The sequence below is a fragment of the Argiope bruennichi genome, chromosome 5, assembly GCF_947563725.1.
Source record: "Argiope bruennichi chromosome 5, qqArgBrue1.1, whole genome shotgun sequence".
NCBI classification, from domain to species: Eukaryota; Metazoa; Arthropoda; class Arachnida; order Araneae; family Araneidae; genus Argiope; species Argiope bruennichi.
The window spans coordinates 40,004,353-40,030,727 of NC_079155.1; the positions used below are offsets into that span (position 1 = coordinate 40,004,353).

The window sequence follows — 26,375 nt, forward strand, 5'->3', positions numbered from 1 at the left end:
TTGATATTCCCCTTTCTTAACAGACGGTTTGTAATTAATTTTCAATAAGAGAGCGTAAATTAAAGCTACCTAATAACTAATAAATAATAGCAAAATTCTCATAATATTATTATTATCAGCACAACCGTTACCTTACAGTACAACCAATTAAAATCAGCAATGAATTGCATTAAATACTTACAATGGGGAAGCGTGGGCATTTCTTGTGATTTAAAACTGAATAACAGTAATTCACGAAAGTGATTTAACTATCCTTTCAATTCTACACAAGTAAAAACGCTAGAATATCTCTTTCAAGAAATTCAAGGATAAAATCCAATTCTGAGCCTGTGTTAAAAGGGAAGTGAATGCCACTAACGTTAATTAAACTGACAAATTACAAAACGTTTACATAACGGATGTCAGCAATCCTTCAGTGATTCAGCTGTCCATCATTCTATCTGTTATTTGATGACAAATAGTTACATTAAGTAAGAAAATCTTTTTACATTGGAGAGAATTTGTGAATTTTTAGAGTTCGGGGTTTTCGTTTGCACAAAAGGTGTTTATTTTTTTCGCACTTTTTGCAATGAAACTATTAAAACATTTTAATAGTAGGATATTTTAACTCACTTTTATTAACTGAATTTCTTGTCTATACGTTAAATTTTTATTATAGGTTTATTGTTAGTATAAAATTGATTACAAATTTCACATACAAAGATTAAGACGCAGAAAATAATTATTTAAATATTATTTTGCGATGCTATGCTTTTAAAATGGACTAAAAAATATAAAATGATTTCTCTTATCCCCATTTAGTTAAACTTATAGCCAATTCAGGTTGTCCTGAAAATTTGCTATTGTCAATTAAAAAAAAAATTCTCTAGCCTTGTATGGGACCAGGAGGAATTATTTTATATATTTTGGTCTGAATTAATATATAAAGGAATTAGTTTTGATATATTGAGATAATATAATTCGTAATATAATATATATATTTCTCTATTTTATGGCAAGTAAACACAAAAAAAAATAATATAAATTTTTATTTTTATATTAAATTTCTATCTAGATAATAATAGTTTTATATTAAGAAAGTATTGTTATGTTATTGCTATTTTAAGTCATCTAATAATAACAAATGATACTAATAACTAATTTTGATAATACGACGAGAATTGTATGTGATGCTTTATCTCAGCTGCCACCTTATATTATCGGGGAAGGGGGGGGGAAGAAAGACACACACACGCGCACGTACGCACGCACGCACGCACACACACACACACACACACACACACACACACACACACACAAATGCTGGGAAACAATGACTGAAGTTGTGGTTTAATTACAATTCTTCAATAAGCAAAATTTATTCTAAAAGACACTGTTCTGTGAAGAGCATGCAGTGATACTAAATGAAGAGACGATAGTGACTATAGAAAAGAGTACGGATGGACCATTCCAATGTAAGAAGGAACATTGCTTTTAAAGGATAACACACAAAGGATAACATTCGTTCTCCTTTTAAATTTGGAGGGCCAAAAGCTTTCAATTACAAATATTATAATCCTAATTTAGTCAATAGCCAAACTTGGCGCTTTTGCAACAACAAATCTTACAGTATATGATATCGGAATAATTTACTAAAATAAGACTAATACCATCTGTGACATATCGTTTGAATAACATTTCCATTGGTGGTAAACTATTCCATTTCATGTGCCTACTAAATTAATATAATTTGTTTTGAAAAATAGAAAAAATTACATATTTAGTATTACAGTATTTATGCAATTCTTTTTATGCATATTTACAAATTTATTGAGAATGTTCTCTTGGTATAAATGTATTTCCAACACCATTAAGAAACAAGCGATGCTAATGATATTTAGCATTCCTAGAATGGGGAACATTAATTTGTCAATGATAAGAATTTTCTTTCTTTTGCAGAAATTTCTTATCACAATGTGTCAATTATTTCTTTTATCTAATGAGATGAAACTGCGCATTGAACTAACATCTTCTTCAGTCACAAGGAGATGGCAAAATAATTTTCCTCTTGTTTTCAGTATTAGTTTTAAGTTGCTTCCATAATTTCTAAACATATTCTTAAATTGCCACTAAGTAGTATTTTCCCTCCTAGAACAGGGTTTAGATCAGACATGATAAATTTGTTACTGTGGTACTTCTATTGAATTTTAAATACCTATAATAAATAAATCAATAAAAAATGCATTGACACTGAAATTATTATCATGAACATTGCTTAATATTATTAATTTTTATGAATATTTAATATTTTAAACTGCTATGAGTGGAAATCAAATATATTTTACATATCTAAAATTAAATCTTTATCAAATATTCTTTTAGAAAATTTTAACATTACAATATTACATTATTTGAAGTTTCATAATTAACTAAAGGCAGTGTATTTCGATATTTCACAGAAAATTTAATTATTATAAAAATTATTAAATTATCATGATAAACATTAGCATAATCTATATTTTAAATTCTTATGAATACAATTGAAATAAATCCCAGATTGGGAAAATTACTACCTAAATTAACACCAATTTGTAATGTATTCTATAATTACATTTCAAATACAGTCTTACGTCAATGTTTAATATGCTAATAAACGGCATTGCATCAGAATATTTCATTGAAACCAATATTACGTTTCCTTACGCCAAGATTTAATTTGCTAATAAACGGCATTGCATCAAAATGTTTAACTAAAAAACAATAATACGTCGTCTTACGACAAGGTTTAATGTGCTAATAAGCGGCATTGCATCAGAATATTTCATTAAAAAACAATAACTACGAATATAATTTTTTTACCTGATGGTCTAGTAGAAAGTAATGCGAGAGTAACGGTTATGGGCGTAGCGAGTACGGCTCCCATACCTGGAGAATGTTTTACTACCACGATAACGAGTTAAATAAAAAAATTTCGAAATTTGATATCATATTTAACGCCTCTTGAGAGAAGAAATATCAAATAACTTTTTCGATAAAACAGACAATTGAGATATCTTTGTTTAGAAAACAAAGACACTGGTCTCGTTCCGGTTTGTTTCCGGTGTAACCCTTGTACTTCTTTATAAATTTATTATGTAATGCTTGTGAAAATGTTGAAAGTTTATAAAAATAAATTCTAATAATGAAATTTTTTATTAAATGTACTTCATTATAATAATAACGATCTCCAATGAAAGATTTTTTTTAATTTAAGAATTTTAACTTTAGAGTAAACTTTAATTTAATTTAAAATAAACATTTATTGAAAGAAGGCATGAAAAATTTTAATTAATATATATATTAGTTTCCAATTACATGATTCAAGGAAAAGATACATTCGTATAATTATCCGACAGAATTCTATTTAAGATAAAATGTTGATGGAAATGGGTAGACGATAAATAATTGTTTATAGCATAACGGCGTATTGGTCATAAAAGAAAATAAATGCCTACTTTTTTTATCGAGATAAAATATAGGTATAGGTAGAAAAAATATAGGTATTTGCAAAATAAAGTAGACATTTATTGAAAGATGACAAGAAAAATTTTAAGCGGCATAAATATATACTACTTTCCAATTACACTGCGTAAAAAAAGAAGAAGGACAGTGTCTTTTTGCCAAATAATATCTCTTATTTTCTCCTAACTACCAGATATTTATGCAGATTTAGTTTAATGACCCTTGTTTTCATTTTAGGCAAAAATTAAACATCTACCACTAATATTATTAAGAAAATTAGTATATATAATTTCCGATGCGTAAAAACAAAAAGTAGAAAGACACTTGCTAATATATTTGATTTAGCGAGTTGTTCTTTATTTAAATAGTGAATTTGTACTTTCTGTTAAAAAAATCTAATTTGTTTAAAAGTTACGTTGTTTCTCCGTTCTCAAAAATGCCTGAAGGAATACCTTTGAACGATTTGCAAAAAGAGCAAATTTCCGGTGAAAATGATGACAAAGATGTCAGAGAGATTGCTCGATTGTTGCAGGTCAGCCCCAATACAGTTTCTAACTTTATCAGAAATCCTTATAAAAATGGAAATAAAAAGAAGATTGGTAGACCGAAGAAGTTAACACAACGTGATGAAAGAAAACTTGCTCGTGTGCTGAAGAAGAACAAAGGAAGTGTTTCAAAGGCAAGAAATCAACAGGACTTAATCATGTGACGAAACAAACAGTTTACAACTATATTAAAAGGTGTAAAAAATTCATTTTCAAAAAACGGAAACAACATCTTAAGTGGAAACAAGATCACATTGATAACCGTTTAGCGTGGGCTAAGGAGCACATGTCCTGGACTACAGAATGGACCTCTGTGATATTTTCCGATGAAAAGAAATTTAACTTAGACGGTCCAGATGGATATCAGCTCTACTGCCATTGTCTGGGGACTGAAGGCGAATACTATTCAACACGACAAATGAGAGGAGGAAGTTTAATGGTTTGGTTGGCTGTTGGATACGGAGGAAGGACAAGTCTGGTTTTCTTAAATGGTAGGCAAAAACATACAGACTACATTCAAGTGCTGAATTCCGAGCTTCTTCCTTATGCCTCTGACATGGTAGGGTGAAGAGTGGAAGTTTCAGCAAGACGGAGCTTCCATTCACACCGCGACTGGAGTCAAAAATTGGTTCCTAACAAATAATGTGGATGTTTTATCATGGCCAGCCAAAAGTCCTGACCTTAATTTAGTGGAAAACATCTGGGCAATGTTAGTTCATCGAGTTTATGCTGATGGAAGGCAATTTAATTCGCAAACTCAGCTTCGAGAAGCATTGAATGACTCGTGGGACAATTTTTGTCAAACTGAAATTCAAACTCTATACAATTCACTTTCAAACAGAATATTTGAAGTTATAAAGGCCAATGGGAAGACCATTCCTTATTAAAGTCACTATTTTTTCATTCATTATAATGCTGTCCTTCTTTTTTTACAAAGTTTCAAAAAAGAGAAACTATTTTTGTTGCCATTAATATTTTATGTTTGAACATCATAATTCTGATGTTAAGATTGTATTTTTGAAATATTTGTTAAATGTTTCTAATAAAAAATTTTAGTAAAAATGAAATATTTTTCGGTTATTGTTACAAAATCAAGTGTCTTTCTACTTTTTTTACGCAGTGTATATAATTCAAGTTAAAAAATACATTCGTATAATTATCAGACATAATGCTATTTAAGATAAAATGTTGACGAAAATGGGCAGAAGATAAATAATTATTACACGAGTTACATATTTATTGTTAAATGAGTTGCATAACGGAGCATTGGTCATGAGGGAAAATAGAATGCCTATTTCTTTTGTTGGAGAAAAAGGAATAAAAACATAGATATTTTATTTAATTTTAATTTATTTTGATACAAATTTACTATCAACATAAAGTAAAAGATTTTACAAATTTCCATCTAAATACATAACTACTTTATTTTCCTGAAACTTACTCATGTCATTCGGATTTTTATCGGAATGAATGTTTCAGAAAATATGACAATAATTTTTCACAAAATGACAAGAAATAAAGAATTTTGTGTTTAGAGATATATCTTCCCCATATATGTTTATTTTTGTGCAGTTTTATTTATAATTAAAAAAAAAACTCAATATTTAACAAAAGAAAGCACTTTAATTTTCCTTTGATAGATCAAAGTTTTCAGAGATCCATCTTTAAATTATCATCATTTGGCAAGAAATTTTAATTCTATTAATTTTTAATTTTCTTGCTACAGTAAATTTTCAAGAAAAAGTACTTATATGTTCAGTTAATACCACAATGTTCATAATCTTCTATTAATTTTTCAGAAGATAATTTGCTTATTCCAAACAGATAATTTAGATGATTTTTAAAGATGATATCAAAATGGTTCCTGATTGCGATCACAACTTATACACGGATGGTAAATAGGATAATAAACAAGTATTTTGCTTTCTTGATGGACAAAGAAGGTCAGTTACCTCCAGTCTTATGACAAAATGTGTATAAGTGAAAGGGTTTGGCAAATGTTTTGGTTCCGAAGATTCAATATTCATTATAAATTTTGTCTATGTTGTCGAAATAATAGTCATTCAGATTACCCCAATTACCTAAACAACGTAGAGGTAATTCAGACCTGCTTGTCAAAAATATGTTTCCATTTTATTAACTCATTGCTGTTACTCGTTTTAAATTTGGCCTTAATTATTGTATTTATTATTTTTATTCTATTGGCTATTTATTCTCTACCTATTTATTTTATTACAATATTAAAATTCATAGAAAAATTTGTGTTCAGTAAATTAGAAAAACTATGTTAAAAAGGAAATACACGTCAATATAACAAGAATGGAAATATTTTAATGTATATGTAGATGTACATATTTTTTAAGCTAAGAAAGATATGGTTAATTTGGATATAATAATAATAATAAAGGAAAGCACAATGACATTGCATAATTCACCAACTATTGATAATTTAAACTCAACATTTAAAAAAAAATATAAATTACCGAAAATTAGGAAATAAATATAGAGCCATTAAAAATGTTTCCAAAGGAAATCTGTATTGTTTTCGAAATATCAATAAGCTGTTACCCTAAGAATTTAAACAAGCATATATCATAAGATGAAATAATATTTTCAGATGAAAATAAAATGGAAATGAGAAAGCTATTTGCCACATTTAAGTCAATAGTTATAAAAACGAAAGTCTGAAATTTAATGATTGAATTTTCACAAATCTTCTGGCTTAGGGAGCCTTTGTAAAATTCCTTTGTTTCCATCCAACAGTACATAGTCACCTATAAAGAAATATTTTAATTTAATAAGGCAAATAAATATTTAATTAAATAAAAAAGGGCACATATTTAATAATTTAAAAGTAAAAAAAGTTTTAATCCATCGTTTGAGAAGCAATACCAGTCTTTTACTTAAAATTATAAATAACACAACTTGGATATCAGATCCAAAACATTTTCTTTCTAGTAAATTTAAATTAACAAAAAATAATAAGCTACAGAAAGATATGAACATCTCAATTCTTAAAAATAAAGACATGCGAAAAAAAATACATAATAATAATAATGAAATCTATGATCGAAAATTTCAAGTTATCATGTGAGAACATTTTTATTTTTAAGTCATTATTTGTCTTAATTAATTTAAGTCTTTAAACAGTTTAAACCGATTTACGAGAGCTCCAAAACTTTTTGCCAGTCAAGAAAAAAAATCGAAAATGAAAATTGCTAGTTATGCTTTATTTATTGCCTACACGATTTCGAGCTTCAAAACCCACTAACCAAAACAACTTCATGTTCTCACAAAAAGAAATGCCACATTTGGAAGCCGAATAACGAGCGTTTCCGTCTCAATGCTATTTCAATTAATTACTTTAACTAGATTATCGAATGGTGAAGGGGTTCTGTTCTTATATTCTCCCAATCAGTAAACAATTTTTACTGAAACATTCGTTTTTCAAAAACACTTATGTATTCAGTTTATTTTCGAGTTGTGTCTTCAAATTGGATTGAAACCATAAATAATGTTCTTTTGAGATTAGAAAAAAAATGTGTTATTTAGCAATAAAATTTAGACACCAAACTAGCTTGGTTACATAATTTCTCTTTTAAAAAGTAAGCTTACAGAAATTTCTTGGAGCGTTATTTCGACTGTTTACCGTTATTATTTCAACATTAATTTCAGCCGCGTTGTAAAGCATAATCAAAACATTTAAAGAAGTTGAATGCAATTGCCAAATAAATTAATTGAAGAAAGTTTTGAAAGGCACTTGGTAAGAAGAAGTAGACCGTTTCAAAACTCTGAGGTTGCATAAATATATGCAGATAGTGAAAGGATTGATGTAGAAGAGAACTGTCGGAACAAGGAGAAAAATTTCTGTGAGGCCGGTTTTGGAAAAACGAAATAAGTGCAAGAATATAAATGAAATAAGTATACGAATGCTATCATGATTGCAAGGTTCTCTTGCCGATGTTATTGAGCTGACCCTATTTAATGAGAAAGATTAAAGATTTTATGTTCATCTCATCTAAATTCGGTAATCGCCATTTTATTGGCGAACATAATTTTGCCATAGCATTGCACCATATTGCTTCAAAAATCAATTTGGCAATCATCGGTTTACATATTTGTGAATCTATCTTTTACTGCATATGTAATGGAATTAACAAAAATTTATATTTTATATGTTTCCCAATTTCCAGTTTCTTAAATGTATAATTTCTACAAAATGCAGCATGTTACATTTAAGGAGAGCTCTAACAGCATTAAGACATAAATGCTTTAAAATATTATTTTTTAAAGCGTGCTTTAATTGGTCTTAACAACTTGATTTTGAAGTAAAAAAGTATTTGTCCCTTTTTTTCCGAAAAATTGTTATATTTTACTGTTAAATGTTTATATGGCTCGACAACTCTGCCATGAATTTTTCGAGAATCATTGATTCGTGAAATAAGATTAAGTGTCTGTAGACGAGAGCAAAATAGTATGTATAATTTCTGGAGTAAATATGGAGAAAAGGAAGATAATATCCTTAATCCTAAATATAAAGGAAAACTTATGCGAAAATAGATAGTTGCTGTTATTCGCTCTCTCTAAAAATCATCAATAACAGGTCCCTCACTGTAAATATAGACAACGTGTGATCAACCTGAATCATCTTCAGAATGCCTGGCTTGCCGATATTCATTTTGTGTATATTGCACTATTAAATCGGAAGAGATTTTTCGAAAAGCATGTACCGGCCCATAAAATGTTCATTGATAATCATTATAACCTGTAAGGACATGATGTTTTCACAGTACCACAGTGAATTGTCATTGCTGCTACCCTCAGGATTTCATTTCTGAACATATTTTTTTGTGTGATTAGGATTTCTAACAATATTTTTAACTTTCTATCTTAGTTTGTGAGCAAATTTTTGGAACATCTTCTAGATGACAATAAGTCAAAATATTTTTTTCAAGTTAATGCACATGTTTTAAACAGTCATTTTTATCTGAAATCTTTGTATATGTAATCAATTTACCCGTTTTAAACTGTTGTGTCGCTCCATGTAACCCCGCAACACATGGCAGACCATATTCACGACTTACCACAGCTCCTAGAAGAAATGAAAAACAAAATTTAAGTGGGAAAAAAAACATGCATACAAGTTACTTTTTTTGAAAAAAAATGAAGATCTTGTTTGAATTTAAAAAATAATGTATGTTTGTGTTTGGCCGAAGAAAGCTTCTGTTCCAACTTAATTTTTCACATGATTCACATAACTTGGTATTTTTGGAGACAATAATTCATTATCTGACATACCTATAGTCTAGAATATTATTAAGTGGTTCACACAAGTCTCAACTATCAAGACTAGACGATAGTACACTCATAATTTGGAAATAAAATTCTAACAATTTCATCAATTTCTAATGGAAATCCAGATGGCGTCCTGACATAGGGGTAGCGTGTCTTCCCCGTGATCTGAGCTTCCCGGGTTTGAGTCCCGGTTCGAGATTGATTGTCCTTCTGTGTTCTATCTGTGAGGTGTGTGTGCGCCCCCTTCCCCTGTAAAAAGGGGTTGTGGAAGTGAATATTACGCGTGAAGTAGCTAAGTCGTAATGTTGGCCCTAGTTACCGGTACTGAAAAAGCAAGAGACTCTCCTTCGGCTTAAATCGCTGACAGATAACTATCAGTGGGCTTGAAAAGTGCCATATGTCTCAACACAATAGGGAAATTGGTGATTAATTATTACGGTACGCCGTTAGTTAATAGTAAAACAGGAATGCTGATTATCCTTATCATTTCAAAAATCTATCGATTTACACAAGAAATTCAATCAACTAGAAATCGGTATTCAAATTCAGCGCTATTATCTTCTGTACCGTCTAAATTTAAGCATCTTACCAAAGAATTATCTATAATTTATCATAATATCGTCCAAGAGAGATTATGATAAAAATAAATACATTCAGGATTTGAAAATGTGTGTTAAAAAAAGAGTATAAAACAAACATTTATGATTGAATATAAATAAGCGTTTTAATTATGCATTCTTCAAAATTCTAAAATAAATATTATTTCGGTTATTTATAATGACATCCCGTCTGAAAATAATACTATTGTTATCTTTTATTTCTGGAAATTTAATTTTAAGGGAAAAAAACAGAATTTAAGGCCAATATGAAAATTTAAAAAAATAAATAAAAGATTGAATATTAAATAAAGAATTGAATAAAAAATTTAATAACAATAAAATTCTGAATATCTGATTATTTTGGAATATCAAGTGGTCAGGATGTAACTAGAGCAGAGTTGAATTATAAGTTCAGTCCACACTTTATTCCATAAAAAAGTGTAAAAATAACATCAAGAAATTTTATAAACGAACAAAGAAACTCAGAAAATGATAAAATTTCACAAGACATTTTCTTTTCTGCTTTTAAAATTCAAATAAATATTAGAAAGCTGTACCTTTTTAATTTGAATCATTCTTAACCTAACATGGGATCTTTATGTTTCTAAATATCCATTTATTTTTATTATTTCAATACTGTAATGAAACGTGTTAATACATTTCAAACTGCATATAATTTTATTTGTGGAAGACGGTAGAAAATGATATACTGAATTGTTAAACGGAAATAGTAAAGTTCGTAGCAGTTCGTAGATGATGTTCTGTCTAGAGTTTTTGGAAAGTAAGACTATTGCTTAATTTCTTCAATCAGTACATGTACATCAGAAGTCCTTTCTTTATAACTACCTTTTGTGTTATTAATCACATTATTCTCTTGATTAGAAATCGAAAAGTATAAGGCCTTTGTTACACTTGGCCATTATGATGATAAGATGATTTCAAAATAAAATATACTTAAAGATTTATTTTTGTTTATCTTCAGAATATATGAAACAAATTTGAATCCTACCATGCGATATAAGACCTCCGAGTTCTGTGACAACTCCTCCTAAGATAGGGAAATAGGGAGTCCATCCAATATCTGTGCAATAAGTCACCAGTATTTCGCCAGTCTGAAAAAACAATCAATTATTAATCAATGTATATCATAATCAAAATTCGATTTTTTTTATGGGAAGATGATGTATTTGAAATGTACTAGTATATAAATAGAATATTTGGAAATTATACTAGGAACAACATATGTATTTAATTCTGAAGAAAATGTTACGAAACAGAAAAAAGTTATGGTATGAATAATAGTGAAATGACATGGCTAAAAGTGTATGCATGCAAGTAATTGAAACAATACCCTACTCGCTTAAACATTTTCTAAAGAACTCCAGTTCGAGGAAGAAATACTATGGTGGGTACCTACAAGTTTCTTTTTGGGCTCACATTTCAGTTTGATGAGAAAATATCCTTAAAAATATTTTTTTAAATAAAATTCTCAGTAATCCCAAAGCGTCATAAAAAGAGCTACAGAATATTTTTCAAAATATACTAGATGTTTCTAAAATCAGGGAATGAACTTTAAATGTTGACCAAGCATACTGGGACACACCACCATAAAATAAAATAGAATAGCAAAGGAAAAGGCAACCGCTACAACTCTTTGTTATTGGATAATCAATAGTTAGGAAAAATACTTTACTCCTGCATGAGACCCATCTTTTCTTCTGCATATTCTTTTCATGTTACAGGTTCACCTTTTAACACAAAAGATGATTATTTATTTTAGAAATTACATTCCAATTCGAAAAAGATGCTGAAATTTTCAAAATTTGGTCCTCATAACTGCAACCTTGAAATTCACATTATTGTTTCATATAAATTTTGAGCACATATTTTAAAATGCATCCGAAACTCTATTCACCTTCCTTGAAGAATATGGTCGCCAGGAAAGCCCTCATCTAAATGTCCTTGTCTTATTATCTTGCAATCAAGGAAAGGAACACCTATTGCTGCCGCACTATTTGTTTACAATTCCGTATTTCGTTACAAAAATGATTTTTTTTTGAATATTACATACATGAATGCTTAATGAAGCTTTATACAATATAAATAGGTTTAAAAAAGCCATATTGTAAGCAGAGGAAGTGTACTGCCATGAGAATGGAAACATTGTTATAGTAAAACAAAATCGAAGTAAAAACGTTTCATCGATTCACATATTTCTCCTTTTCTAAAATCGGTACGTATATCTTGCTTCTTAACTGATAGATAAAGAAAAAGTAAATTGTTTTTGAAATAGCAAATTTAAGTTTCAGATAAGTTTTTTTATTGGAAAACATTTGAAAATAACCTCAATAAATCATTGCAATTTGTGTTTTAAATTAATAAATTACGAAAGTTTAATGTTTCCCCTATAGAATAGAGTTATTTACATTTATATACTAAAATATCTCCTTTTTCCGGATTTATTTCATAATCAAATATCTAATTCAATTCAAAACCGTGGCTTAGAAATGTCCTAAATAAAATAATGTTGAAATAACTGACCAAATTTTAAAATAATTGAAAGAATTAAAATGAATTTTATCTGATTGAATAGATTGATAGAAGAGCATGCATATGAATATGAGAAAAAAGCACGATTCTGAAAAAGATCATAAAAATAAATTCTATTGCTGCTATGGAATGCTTAAATAGATTGGTAGAAAAGCATGTTTATAAGAATTAAAATGTCATAAAAATAAATTCTACGACATGGAATGTTTAAATGAATTGGTAGAAAAGCAGATTCATTAGTAAGAGAAGTATCATAAAAATAAGGTTTAGTAGCATAAAAGGATTAAATAAATTGATAGAAATTTATAATACCTTAAAGTGTTACTAAATAGCCATGTGTGTGTGTGTGTGTGTGTGTGTGTATGTATGTATGTATGTATTTTAAACCTTTATTTTACTTAGTTTATAACCAAATAAAGTGGCATTTTCAATAGAAAATTATACGCGACCATCTATGCTTTAAACACTGAGATTCAGCTTGTGTTTATTTGATAGTTTTTTAATGTTCCCTTCAAATACAACTCCAGAGCAACAAGGAAAGGGATCATAGCTTTTTATCGAAGTTACATGTAGAAGTCGATTCTTCTACCTGTATTTATTTATATTTCCTGTGTATTATCGTCATCGTCTTAACGAGGTATGTTGATATCAAATAAAAGAATTGTGCATCAATATACATAATGAATATTCAGTTGAACTTTTGACTTTCATTCCAAATCCAAAGCCAGATTCTGACAACAGATTTGTATAATTTCTGCATAAAGTTCCAATGAAACATAATCCATTTTTATAATTATTTTCTAAACTTGCCTTTAAAAGAGATGCTTCTTCCAAATCGAGGGCTACACGAACTACACCAGTAACCTGACCTTGACTAACAGGTATTCCTAGAATAAAAGAATTATTTTAATAAAAATATTCTATCTGCTGTCGTTTTCCTTAATTTGAAATTATTTTATAAAGGGTGATACAAATTAAACAGGAGGTGCTTTGATACCTCTTGTGCTAAAACTAAAAGGGCAGTTTCATAAAAAGAGGTTAGCATATTTTAAAGGTGACTAAAAAAGTAAGAAACACTAAATTAATATTAAACATGAAGCAGAATAAGTGAAAAATAAATGGTTCATGCTTCATGGCTCAGACGTCACTATTGTGACTTGGTAGTCGCTCAAGTACGCTTTGTTTCAATTTCGATTAAACCAAAATATAAATGTAACAAGCAACAAACTTAATGCAATTTTGTTTCCTTCTTAAAAAAAAAATCTGCTGAAGCACATGCGATGCCATAGGAAAGTTACTAGGAGATTTTCCTTTCCTATAATACAGTTTGAAAATGTTTACAATGTTTAAAAAAAATGTTTCAAAGGAGATGAATTCAGCGGTAAAGTACCTGTTCTAAAGAGAGTCAATATCAATATCGCTACTGTGATAGTTATAGAAAATGATCGCTGTAACAGACTTTACAGGCCATGAAACACAATAACAGACCTAAAATAAATATTGTAAGTTCTATTGGTTACTTTCAGATAAACTGCATACGGCTCATGTTTGCATAACTTGCATATAGCACACAATAGGAAAGTAGGGGAGGGAGAATATAGATGAATAAGAGAAATTAGGACTGTAAGAAATGCATGCATTTCCTACTCGCTTTACATCCCTGATTTAGAAACATGCAATTTTTTTTTCATTTTGGGAATTTAAAGAAACCCTTTCCTTGAAAGTGTATTATAACATTAGAGATCATGATAAATACTGCACATTATATTTTCAATGGCTTGTCAAAAACAATTCCATCATGTATTTGGAGACTGAGAAAAAGATGGAATAAGTACAGTACAAGTTATAGTGTGTATTTTAATAAAGGCAAGCAATTTTTCTTTAACAGATGTTTGTGATTAAGACACTAATTTTCTGCCTAGATAGAAGAGCATTGCTCTCATATTCTTTTACAAAGAAATAGTAGTGCTTTTGTTGGACTCAAGATATTTTTGCAAGTAAAAGATTTGCAATGAGGGTCTCTTACTATCACAAATTCTCAAAGAATTATTTTCATTTTTAAGAGACTGAAATTTTTGCAGTGGAACCAGGATGAAGCATCAAACCATCTGAAATGCTCTGACCTTACAAAATTTTGAATGTGGCTGTTACATACACAACAACAAATACATATGATAGCAATAGCACATTTCTAGTTTAATAGTTTCGCATCTTCTCTAAAAAGTAATGGTAAAGCTAGCAATTATACAGAAATAAACAACTTATTTGCACGGTAGCGGTATTTCTCCTTATCACCCATAATATGAACTATTTTTTCTAAAACTGAAATTGCATTCTCAGAAGAATATGTGAATAGAATTTGATAGCAGATTTTGTTGTGGTTGCACCCAACACCACCTGTTTAATTAATTATACTGCATATACTATTTAAAAATTTGGATTTGATTCTAGTATTATAAAATTTTGTACCATTATTTAACACATATTCGGCAATTACATATGAACTTTCGTACTCATACACTCCGTATTAAATCTTTATCCCTTCCATAATAAGCAGTTTGGCTACAATTTGAATAGAAACGTTTCTATGTTGGGAACATGAAATGAATATGATTTAAATTGTAAATTAATTACAAGACGTTTTAAGTGGTTAACAAAATCTTAAATTAATTCTTCCCCTTGTTAGTCTTTGATGTATCGGATCTAAACTACTGTCTTTCCTTCAAATTTTGAAAAAATAGCCATTGTTTCGTTTTTGACATGGTTTTATGTGTTCAAATTTATATGATCATAGCGAGGATTTTAATTCAAACTATGCGCAATATTCTATAATTTATTTAAAAAATAATCCACTTATGACGCCTTTTATTTGATAATTTATCCCCGAGACATCGACAAATTTTATTGAAACAACGAATGGTTATTCAAAACGTATAAAAAACTTATAAAATTATTAGTTACATTCGTAATAATACTTACCTTTCATTGAAAAATTGTCATCGTTATTCACTACAATTTTCTTATCGGCATTAACCTGTAAAAATATAGAAAATAAGAAACAAAATATTTCATGAATACTAAACACGTTGTTGCGCAGAAGTTGTAGCAATTAATCAAAATATCTGTCACTAATATGTTAAAAATAAGTAATGTGGAAAATTGCAAATATCTATGTTGCATTAGATACCTTTTAAATGTTTATAACGCAATAGTTGTTAAGAAAACATTAAAATGTCTGATTTTTTTTACTATCATGTTAAGAGAAATGTAGTTCTTAGCAGAAAATTTTGACGATTTACTCATCAAATGAAAAATGAGTTAATGGACACTTTTAACTTCGTTCCTAATCCTTTTGTTACACAAATTCACCTAATTTGGTCTTTTTATTTTTGAGTATTCCTTAGTTATAAATCCTTTCCACCGGCGAATATTCTGCTCCCAAGATTTAATTATGCCTTAAATAAAAATGTAGATACAAGAAGATTTGAAGATTCCAGAATTTTCTCAATAACTCTAAATGAAATAGACAGAAAAAACAGTAACATCGAAAAATTTATTTTATTTTCAGCCTATATTCAAAATTTATCTTCATATTTGTACCTAAAAATTTGTGTATGGAGTTGTTAAAATTATAAATTAGAATTCCAGTAAAAAATAACTTTTTGGTTTATCAAACCATCTTATTGTATGAATGCCGAGAGACCCCAACTGTCAAAATCTTGGTACAAAATCATGACTTCGTTGGATCGTCAACCATATATTTAAAGAAAGGTTTTATAATTCAGTGACATAAATTTATTTAATCAATGATTTTTTTTATAAATTTATTTATTATTTTAGCTATTAAAAGTAAAATAATTATTGAAAGTAATAATGATTAAAGTAATATTAATGCTTTTCTATGTTCTTCATTCACGTATTTTTAGATTACAATCAATCTTTCTAATTTCAAGATTATTTTATCAAATTGGGGTGATTTCTGCATAGAATGAATGCAAGTATTTTTAGATTACAATCAATCTTTCTAATTTCAAGATTATTATATCAAATTGGGGTGATTTCTGCATAGAATGAATGCAAGTATTTTTAGATTACAATCAATCTTTCTAATTTCAAGATTATTTTATCAAATTGGGGTGATTTCTGCATAGAATGAATGCAAGTATTTTTAGATTACAATCAATCTTTCTAATTTCAAGATTATTATATCAAATTGGGGTGATTTCTGCATAGAATGAATGCAAGTATTTTTAGATTACAATCAATCTTTCTAATTTCAAGATTATTTTATCAAATTGGGGTGATTTCTGCATAGAATGAATGCAAGTATTTTTAGATTACAATCAATCTTTCTAATTTCAAGATTATTTTATCAAATTGGGGTGATTTCTGCATAGAATGAATGCAAGTATTTTTAGATTACAATCAATCTTTCTAATTTCAAGATTATTATATCAAATTGGGGTGATTTCTGCATAGAATGAATGCAAGTATTTTTAGATTACAATCAATCTTTCTAATTTCAAGATTATTATATCAAATTGGGGTGATTTCTGCATAGAATGAATGCAAGTATTTTTAGATTACAATCAATCTTTCTAATTTCAAGATTATTATATCAAATTGGGGTGATTTCTGCATAGAATGAATGCAAGTATTTTTAGATTACAATCAATCTTTCTAATTTCAAGATTATTATATCAAATTGGGGTGATTTCTGCATAGAATGAATGCAAGTATTTTTAGATTACAATCAATCTTTCTAATTTCAAGATTATTTTATCAAATTGGGGTGATTTCTGCATAGAATGAATGCAAGTATTTTTAGATTACAATCAATCTTTCTAATTTCAAGATTATTTTATCAAATTGGGGTGATTTCTGCATAGAATGAATGCAAGTATTTTTAGATTACAATCAATCTTTCTAATTTCAAGATTATTATATCAAATTGGGGTGATTTCTGCATAGAATGAATGCAAGTATTTTTAGATTACAATCAATCTTTCTAATTTCAAGATTATTTTATCAAATTGGGGTGATTTCTGCATAGAATGAATGCAAGTATTTTTAGATTACAATCAATCTTTCTAATTTCAAGATTATTATATCAAATTGGGGTGATTTCTGCATAGAATGAATGCAAGTATTTTTAGATTACAATCAATCTTTCTAATTTCAAGATTATTATATCAAATTGGGGGGATTTCTGCATAGAATGAATGCAAGTATTTTTAGATTACAATCAATCTTTCTAATTTCAAGATTATTTTATCAAATTGGGGTGATTTCTGCATAGAATGAATGCAAGTATTTTTAGATTACAATCAATCTTTCTAATTTCAAGATTATTATATCAAATTGGGGTGATTTCTGCATAGAATGAATGCAAGTATTTTTAGATTACAATCAATCTTTCTAATTTCAAGATTATTATATCAAATTGGGGTGATTTCTGCATAGAATGAATGCAAGTATTTTTAGATTACAATCAATCTTTCTAATTTCAAGATTATTATATCAAATTGGGGTGATTTCTGCATAGAATGAATGCAAGTATTTTTAGATTACAATCAATCTTTCTAATTTCAAGATTATTTTATCAAATTGGGGTGATTTCTGCATAGAATGAATGCAAGTATTTTTAGATTACAATCAATCTTTCTAATTTCAAGATTATTATATCAAATTGGGTTGATTTCTGCATAGAATGAATGCAAGTACATATGATTTAGGATTTTAAATCGATCATTTTAATGTTTAGACTGAATTTGTTGAGTTTCATAAAAGAATTATATATATTTTTTTTTAGTGACAAGAGAAAGCTAATAACTTACCGGTTTCGGAAAGCCCTTACACACTTCAGGGAAAATGTACCTGTCAATAATTGGTTGCCGTCTGCGTCTATGATTAGCTCTAAATATTGAAATAATGTTATTGTTACTGTTAAAGATTGCCAATTAATATGATTGCAATTCAATTATTTCTAAAAATAAATGAAACTTCTTAATCTAAATATTTCCCATGGAAGTATTCTAAAATGTCATCGTCTCTGATTAGCTTCAAATGAAGATGCCGTGTCGGCATTACAACAGAAACAAGGGTGCAATAGCTTCGGGGGGGGGGGTGATTAAAGATTCCAGAGCATCCGAAAACAGAAGTCTGACTTCTAGTTCATACGATAGGGCACTCATACACTCGCTTGCACAGCCCCTTTTCACAGGGGGGCTCTTTCACACACATCACAGATAGAACACATAAGGAAGAACAACTATGCTCGAACCCGGGACGCCTAGTTCACAGGGAAGATGAGCGACTCCTAGGCCAGGACGCAGGCATTGGCTTCACATATTGAAACAATATTATTGCTACCGTTAAAGATTGCAAATAATTATAATTCAATTATTTATTAGAATCAGAGAAACTTCTTAATCTAATGTTTTTCATAGAATACATTCCATGCTTAATATAATATTTTCCAAGGAATGATTAAAATTGTTACTAATTGATGCTAATATTTATACACTAAGAATATTCCTCCGAAGTAAAATTCTTTCTTGAAACCAAGCCAACTTGCATAATAGTTAATCACAGACAACTGTTGAATTGGGACGAAATACAATTTTTTTAGTAAAATCAGTGGAATTAATTCATTAGCAGCCAAAATTCAATATGAAAATTTGGCATTATTTCAGTTTTAAACTGATTACGGTTTTTAAAATAACAGTTGGTAATGTTAAGAGTGATTGTTTTATGATTTGAAATGCTTGATTGCTTTTTGTTTTACATTTTCACCAATTTATTTCATTCTTGCCTTACAACAGCGCTTTCAGTTATTTTTTGAAATAATTCACTTGCTTCGTCTAATTTATTTCATTTCCCATTTACTGTGGTTTTAATTGTGTTCATTTGCTTTGTTTGAATGAGTTAAACTAACCTCGATTGAAATTTATACACTTACGATAAATTTAATTTAACTTAAATAATTTGTTATTAAATTCTCTTCTAAAACTAATAGAGTATCAAGTTCTAAACACTCGTGAGAAAACAATCAGAGTACAAACTTGTACATGGTAATGAAAGCACAAATATAATACAAATAATATAGCAAATCTACCACGTAAATGAGCTATTTGAATTATATAGAATAGGAGGGAGATACAACTTTGCATAATTGGAACGCACATCATGAGGGATTTGCATTCTGGGACCAATTTATGCAAGGTAAGGATTTCAGTCCTAATCTCTTGGAGATAAGTTTTCATTCCCTATTGTGCAAATAGATCCTACTTTTTCATGAATTATTGTACTAAGAACCATCTTTACATGGAAATTAAAATTTGTTTCTAATAATATGTTAATGAATTTAATAAAAAGATCTTATATTTTAGTTACTTTGAAATGATCCTTGGTGATCTCGTCTCAAATAATTCTTTTATTTCCTCCAAAGTCATGAAGAAGAGGAGGTCCTCATCTGGAATCCGTCCTTCCAGAACCATCATTTTGGCGAGATTCCTACATTCCTTTCGCCACTCGTTCACAATTCTCATATGAATAGACTGTGAAATATAAATTCAAAAAAGTTGTAGGCCATTTATTCTAATGGATGTTTTAGTTCTGCCTATTTTATTGTTGCAGAATATATTTATTGGACATAATATTAATTCAAATATTTTTCAAATATCTTTGGCTTTGTTTCACTTAAATTAAGACAGATCGATTTTTTTTTCAAATTTAAAGCTGTATGCGGTTTAAACAAACATTTTTTAACTTAAAGTTTATTTAAATTTTCTAAATAAAAATAAAAAATTGCTCAAATGTTTTAATTTTTTTGAAATAAAATGTTTAACATCTTAAGTGTTATTATTGTTTATTTTTATTTAACTTGATATCCTTTAAGTTTATAATGTTAGATTATACAAGTAAATATTTTTTTTCTGTTATTAATGGATTATAACTTTGAAAATCTCGATGACAATTGATTATTTTAACATTTTTCAGATTTTTACTATCAGTCGTTCAATTAATTAAATTAAATTTTATTTCATACAGTGGCGCCATCTGTTTATGAATTCAAGAATAATTTATTTCAGAATATATATCAATATTTAAAATGATGATTTAAAACTATAGGGTAAACAACGTAAAATAATAAAAAGAAGAAAAATGTCACTTACTGATACATTGTACAAATATGCATTTTTAAACCAATTTTTATCATACTCATTTTACATTATTAGGATTTTTAGATGTAATAATCCGCTTTAAATAACGTATGAAAACAATAATAGGAACGAGACTCGATTATTTTTTAAAAAATTAATGATTCAAAATTATGATTATTTTTTTACTGATCATTTGAAATTGACCTTACCTCAACATTTCCTCAATATATGGAGAGAAAAAAAGCTGCTTTGAAACCACGTTACAGAGATTTGTTTTTTTATTTATTTAATTTTTTTCAATTTTATCATGATCTACTTTTGATAATACTGCTTTGATATTATTTTGAGATCTCAGGAATTCGTCGAATTTTATATTTCATGAAATTAAATTTATTTTCCTTTATAAAAATGCAAAAAAAACATACAGTAGGTCTTTGCTGAGAGCATAATTTACTGAACCCAGTTTTGCACATATGCATTATATTATTATTTCACTGAATTCGTCCAAAATTAAAATTTCTTGAGTATCGTTGGGATTCCAGCTGAAGAGAGTTTGTGGAAAGGTTTATTGAAAATAAAACTGCAGAAACCGTAGGAATTGGAAAAGAAATTTACAAATTTGGTCAAGGAATCCATCACAAATGGCAATTAAAATATGATGATTGACAAATTTAATAATTTTGTATAGCTTTCCGGCAAGGAAAGTAGCAATAGAAAAGAATAAATTAAGAAACTATTTGCGGAAAAAAATGAAATGAAGTGTTAAAAACAGTTTGACTTTTTCAATGGAAAGAAGAAATAAACAAAACATTTCACAAGATACTCTTTACTCTGTTTACAGCAAGGCTCTTACTGAATTCTTTTGGTCATAGTCCCGAGTAAATATTAATTGCATTTTTCAAAACATAAGTAAATAAATAATACATAAGTAAGAATAAACAAAACATAAGTAAGAATAAACAAAACATAAATAAGAATAAAAATGACTGTATCATATATCTACTTATCAGACAGCAACGAAAAAAAGCTGAAATATTTATTTCATTTTTCTTTTTTTAATTACAACAATATGTGTTCTTAATTAAATTATGGCAGATATTTTCTTAATCTGAAATATTTAAAACATTTTTTTTTCCATTCAGAGTCAATTTACTTTGCAATATTTTATTTCGTCGCTTTCGCTATGAATTGATAGCATTATCTCTGCGTCTGACAAAATTCTTCTGTACTGTTTTAGCACAATTCAGCTTTCGAGCCTTATAATTTCAAGTCAAATTTCTTCTACGTTAACATCAAAAACGCAACAGAAGACAGTAAAACTAAAACTATTATTTAAAAATCTTTAATCCAATCCTTTAGTAAGCAGGTAGTATTATTGTAATAAGTAGATGTTTTCAAACGGTAATATTAAGAATGTACAGGGTGTTCATTAATTATTGTCAGGTTTCCATACCTCATAACTTTCGAACAAAAAATATTACGCAAAAACCAATTATGTATTCGTAAATTACAACTCAAAGAATTATGTATTCGTAAATTACAACTCAAAGAATTATGAATACGTAAATTACAACTCAAAGAATTATGTATTAGTAAAGTACAACTCAAAGAATCGCCTACAAAGTGCAAATTGTGCAAGCTTTACACTTTAATATCATTAATAAAATTCTTTGAGTTGTACTTTACGAATACGTAATCGGTTTTTGCGTAATATTTTTTATTCGAAAGTTATGAGGCACGGAAACCCCGACAATAATTAATGAACACCCTGTATTATTTCTAGATCATTTTATTTATTTTACCATCTTAAATTGGATGCTGGCATGTGAGTAAAAAGTATGAAAATCTTTAAGATTTGAGTTTAAGAAATTTACTGTGGGAAACGGAAAGCTTCTTAAAATCATGAAACAAAACATAGTATATTTTTGTAGCTTTTATATGTATTAAATGTTATCGTATTTATGCGAAAAATATCATTTGAAAAGAAAAAGAAACCCTGAGAACAAACATTAATCAATCCAGTTGAAGATAAGTGAAAGAAACTAAGCAAAAGAATGCAAACAAAAATTAACAAAAAAATTTGAAATTAGTTGAACTATCCTCTTTCGATGAGCAACTTTTCTTTGACCCATTTTGATAATATTAATTTAATCACACTAACCAGCTTTCAAAAGCTACCTCATACCACAAAAAAAAGATATTTTCATTTTATCTTTTTCATGGATTCATCAGATGTAATTACTCATCAAATTATATCTGATGAGTAATATTTACAGAGTGCCAAAAGTGACTGGAAAAGTCGCTGTGGATGCTAATATTGGTGGATTTATCGAAGCTTCATTTTGAAATATATCTTAAAAGTATAGGGGATATGGATACTGATGGAATATTTAGGGATCCTGCGCTTTCATATGAAATCAAAATTGACAAAATCGGTACAGCGATTAGGCTAGGGAAGCTCTGCCTTTACTTTTTTTTACCCATGGAAAATATAAAGTGAAATAATGCTTTTGCTATTTCTCCTGAAAATGAAGATGGAGTGAGAGGTAAGTTAACATTGATCACTTTTCTGGACGTTATGAGCTTCCATTTGAAATAAAAGTCGATGGAAGTTGTAAAATCTTTGATGCTGGGGACAGTGAAGGAAAGTTTTTACTCTTTGCTAATTATTTTAAATATGCCGAATATCAAATAAAATAATTTATAAAAAATAAATAAGATAAAAAAATATTTGCTAAATATGAATACAGATACATGAAAAAGGTGTCCCAAAATTACAACAAGATTTGAATCTGCCTGCATTTGTGCAGTAAGTGTTTGAAACCCTATTAAAAAAACATTTGGCAGCTGATAAGGGTTGGTAAAAATGGATCATTACATGATAAAACAACGTGTTTTCCTTGTTAAACAATATTTCAAAATAAATAAATAAATGTTTGGTGGCCGCAGTTCGAAAATTTCAGATTTGGCTCCTGGCGATTTAACGCTATTGGCTTTCTTTTTATGAAGCTATTTGAAGTCAAAGGTCTATGCCAACAAGCTCACAAGCAAGCTTGCATTGAAGGAGAATATATAACGCTTCATCAATGAATTTCAGTCACATTTGTGCAAAGTTGTCATGGAAAATTGATCATAGAAAAGAATGCGTGTGTGCCAGAAAGTCTTGGAAGTCATTTGAATTATGTGTTATTCCTTACACATATACTTTAGTTAATAAAAATATAACAATTGAAGGGAAAAAATGTGTTATTTAATGCAATACGTTAATACGTTGATCTTGTAATGTTCCATTTTTACTAACCCTAAACAATCAGCTATTAAATGGTTTTTGAATAGGGTGGGCAACACTTTATTTCTCGAATGGCGGCAAATTCAAATCTTGCTTTAATTTTGGGACTCCCTTTATAAATTTTAATTCGTAAGACTTTTGAAAATATAATATTTTTATTACCTTTGAGTGTTCTCTGTTTTGAACAGCTTTTCGACTTAATGGAAGAATCTTTTTTAAGAAAAATCTGGAAACAATTGAGAAACAATTAGCAATTTATAGTTTTTAAAAAATGAAATAGTTTTTAATAACTATTTTTTTCTTACTTGGATGTATAAGTCAGGGGGGCTTTCAATTCAGAAATTAATTGTTCCAAATCTTCCTGCTTTTTCTCATGTTTTTCTTTTGTAACAGTTCCTACTAGACTCTGCAAAACGAAACTATTGCTGTAATTTTTATAGTATATACTCGAAAAATTTCCTCTAATTTCCATATTTGAAATATTTGTCCATTAAATATATAAAAATTATTTTGTCCATTTTAATAATGATACTGTTATTAAAAAATGCAAAGTATTTGAATGTGTTTAAACAAGTATATATAGCACAACAACAAGTATCCAAATATAATAACAAGCATACAAGTATTACATATAAATAGTTAAAATGAAAATTCATCTTTGTTTGTAACAATATAAGAAAAAAAATAATACCGATCCTTTAATAGATAGTGAGCTTTTTACAGTATAAGATGCTCAGTTAAAAATTATTCATTTGCAATTTCGCAAAAAAAAAAAAAAAATGAAAGAGTTGTAAACATTTTTTTTAGTATGGTAAAGACATCTACAGAAATATTTCTTTATGTAAGAATAAACAGAGAGTGACGCCATAAATAATTGATATAGATTGAATTAAATCAAAATTTAATTAATTAATCAACCAAATGATAGTTGAATTAAATCAAAGTTTAACTTACAAAGAAGGATTTACGAAACTATTCATTGTAAATTGTGCAGTTAATTAGTGCATATTGTATAAACATTAGTTTCAATTAATTGCTGCATATTGTGCAATAAATATTTAAGAGTTCCGGGTACTGTTTACTACAACGCGAAATATAATTTGACCCCGACGATTTGGACTGAGATTCGACTTCCTGAAGGAAAGAAAAAAATATGAAATGTAGATCACGTCATGAAAAATTAATAGGGGGATGGTTTTGTTGCGTCGAATTCTTTACATTTCTTCTATTTTTCTCATAATTGAAACATTTTTCATGGTTGGCAAATTCGGCTTTAAAGAGAAGCGAAACGTAATCAGGTAGTAGTTTTTTGCTAATCTCTCACGATTCAAATGCATCACTCGTGGCATGTTTCTATTAGCTGTAAACGACCTTCAAAATTAAAGGCCGTTGATGAATTTTTAACGCCTCCATTAATGCCCGTTTATGACCGCATAAGGCTACTATTTTATTTGCTAGAAACCTTTTAAATAAACTTGCTGGCGTAGCTTGACCAATAATGGTCCTTGTGCCATAAAAAGAAAATCAATTAATCAAATAACCATGTATAATTATTGCGTTTAATATTTTCCACAGCTAAAAGCATTTTATGATTTTCAGTATCTATAAAATTATCATATGAGATTTATTCGCTAGCTGTTTAATCATTTTAAATTTGTCTAAATATGAATATTTATTACTAAGAGAAGCTCTCAATTGAATAACAAAATAAATTGATACTCACCTGCAATAATTTCACAAGGGGTTGCTGATCTGATCCCCATGTTAATGTATAGACATCAAACTATAAAAAATCATTTGCGTTTTACTATTATTTATATTAATTAACAAAAAATACGATTCAAAGATGATTTTGAAAATAGACATACATTTGATGATCGGAAAATACTTTTCAAATCAGTTAAGTCAATAAACATACAGTACGTTTTTTCTAAACAAGATCGCAGATAATTGTAATTCTACAAAAAGGCTTAAAATGAATTCTTATCTTGTAAATAATTCTTATAAATTCTTATCTTAAAATTCCGTCTAATTAAATAATCACAGCAATTACTCGTCAAAATAACTTATAAAAACTCTAAACTGTCAAATAATCTAACTTTAGCTATCTTAAATTTTAATAAAATTGACTTTTCATTTTCAATTTTTAGATAAAAAAAATTGTTAGATAAATTTCGTACTTATAATTCAAAATGAAGGATTTGGTACAAATAGGCAGTGAATTAAGCAGAAATTCATATCTCATTCATATTAATATGATTGCTTGCTACCGTTATAATTCCTCCAGATATAATATTCGATATAAGGGAATACTTTGAAAGGAACCTTTAGAAAGATTGAAGAATGTTTTAGATATAGAAATGTTATATAAGAAATGTTTTAGATATAGAAATGTTATGTAAGAAATGTTTTAGATATAGAAATGTTATGTAAGAAATGTTTTAGATATAGA

At 28.3% G+C, this 26,375-nt stretch overlaps 2 protein-coding genes across 3 annotated transcripts in view; both read right to left on the reverse strand.

Annotated features, from left to right (window-relative positions):
- The window catches only part of LOC129968612 (uncharacterized), a 59,476-nt gene extending 56,513 nt beyond the window's left edge, over positions 1-2,963 (reverse strand). The window contains exon 1 of the mRNA XM_056082676.1: positions 2,839-2,963. Coding sequence (XP_055938651.1) covers positions 2,839-2,902 — 64 coding nt within the window. The 5' untranslated portion in view covers positions 2,903-2,963. The remainder of the gene's footprint in view (positions 1-2,838) is intronic.
- A 3,488-nt stretch (positions 2,964-6,451) lies between these two features.
- LOC129968613 (putative phosphoenolpyruvate synthase) overlaps positions 6,452-26,375 on the reverse strand; it is a 67,194-nt gene continuing 47,270 nt past the window's right edge. The window contains exons 31-40 of one of the 2 annotated variants that reach the window (XM_056082678.1): positions 25,647-25,706; positions 24,229-24,329; positions 24,086-24,149; positions 19,865-20,028; positions 18,307-18,385; positions 15,449-15,503; positions 13,280-13,356; positions 10,929-11,031; positions 9,043-9,117; positions 6,452-6,799 (exon numbers count right to left, since the gene is read on the reverse strand). In XM_056082678.1, the coding sequence (XP_055938653.1) occupies positions 6,732-6,799; positions 9,043-9,117; positions 10,929-11,031; positions 13,280-13,356; positions 15,449-15,503; positions 18,307-18,385; positions 19,865-20,028; positions 24,086-24,149; positions 24,229-24,329; positions 25,647-25,706 (846 nt within the window). In that variant the 3' untranslated portion in view covers positions 6,452-6,731. The remainder of the gene's footprint in view (positions 6,800-9,042; positions 9,118-10,928; positions 11,032-13,279; positions 13,357-15,448; positions 15,504-18,306; positions 18,386-19,864; positions 20,029-24,085; positions 24,150-24,228; positions 24,330-25,646; positions 25,707-26,375) is intronic. The other variant, XM_056082677.1, reaches the window with a different exon arrangement.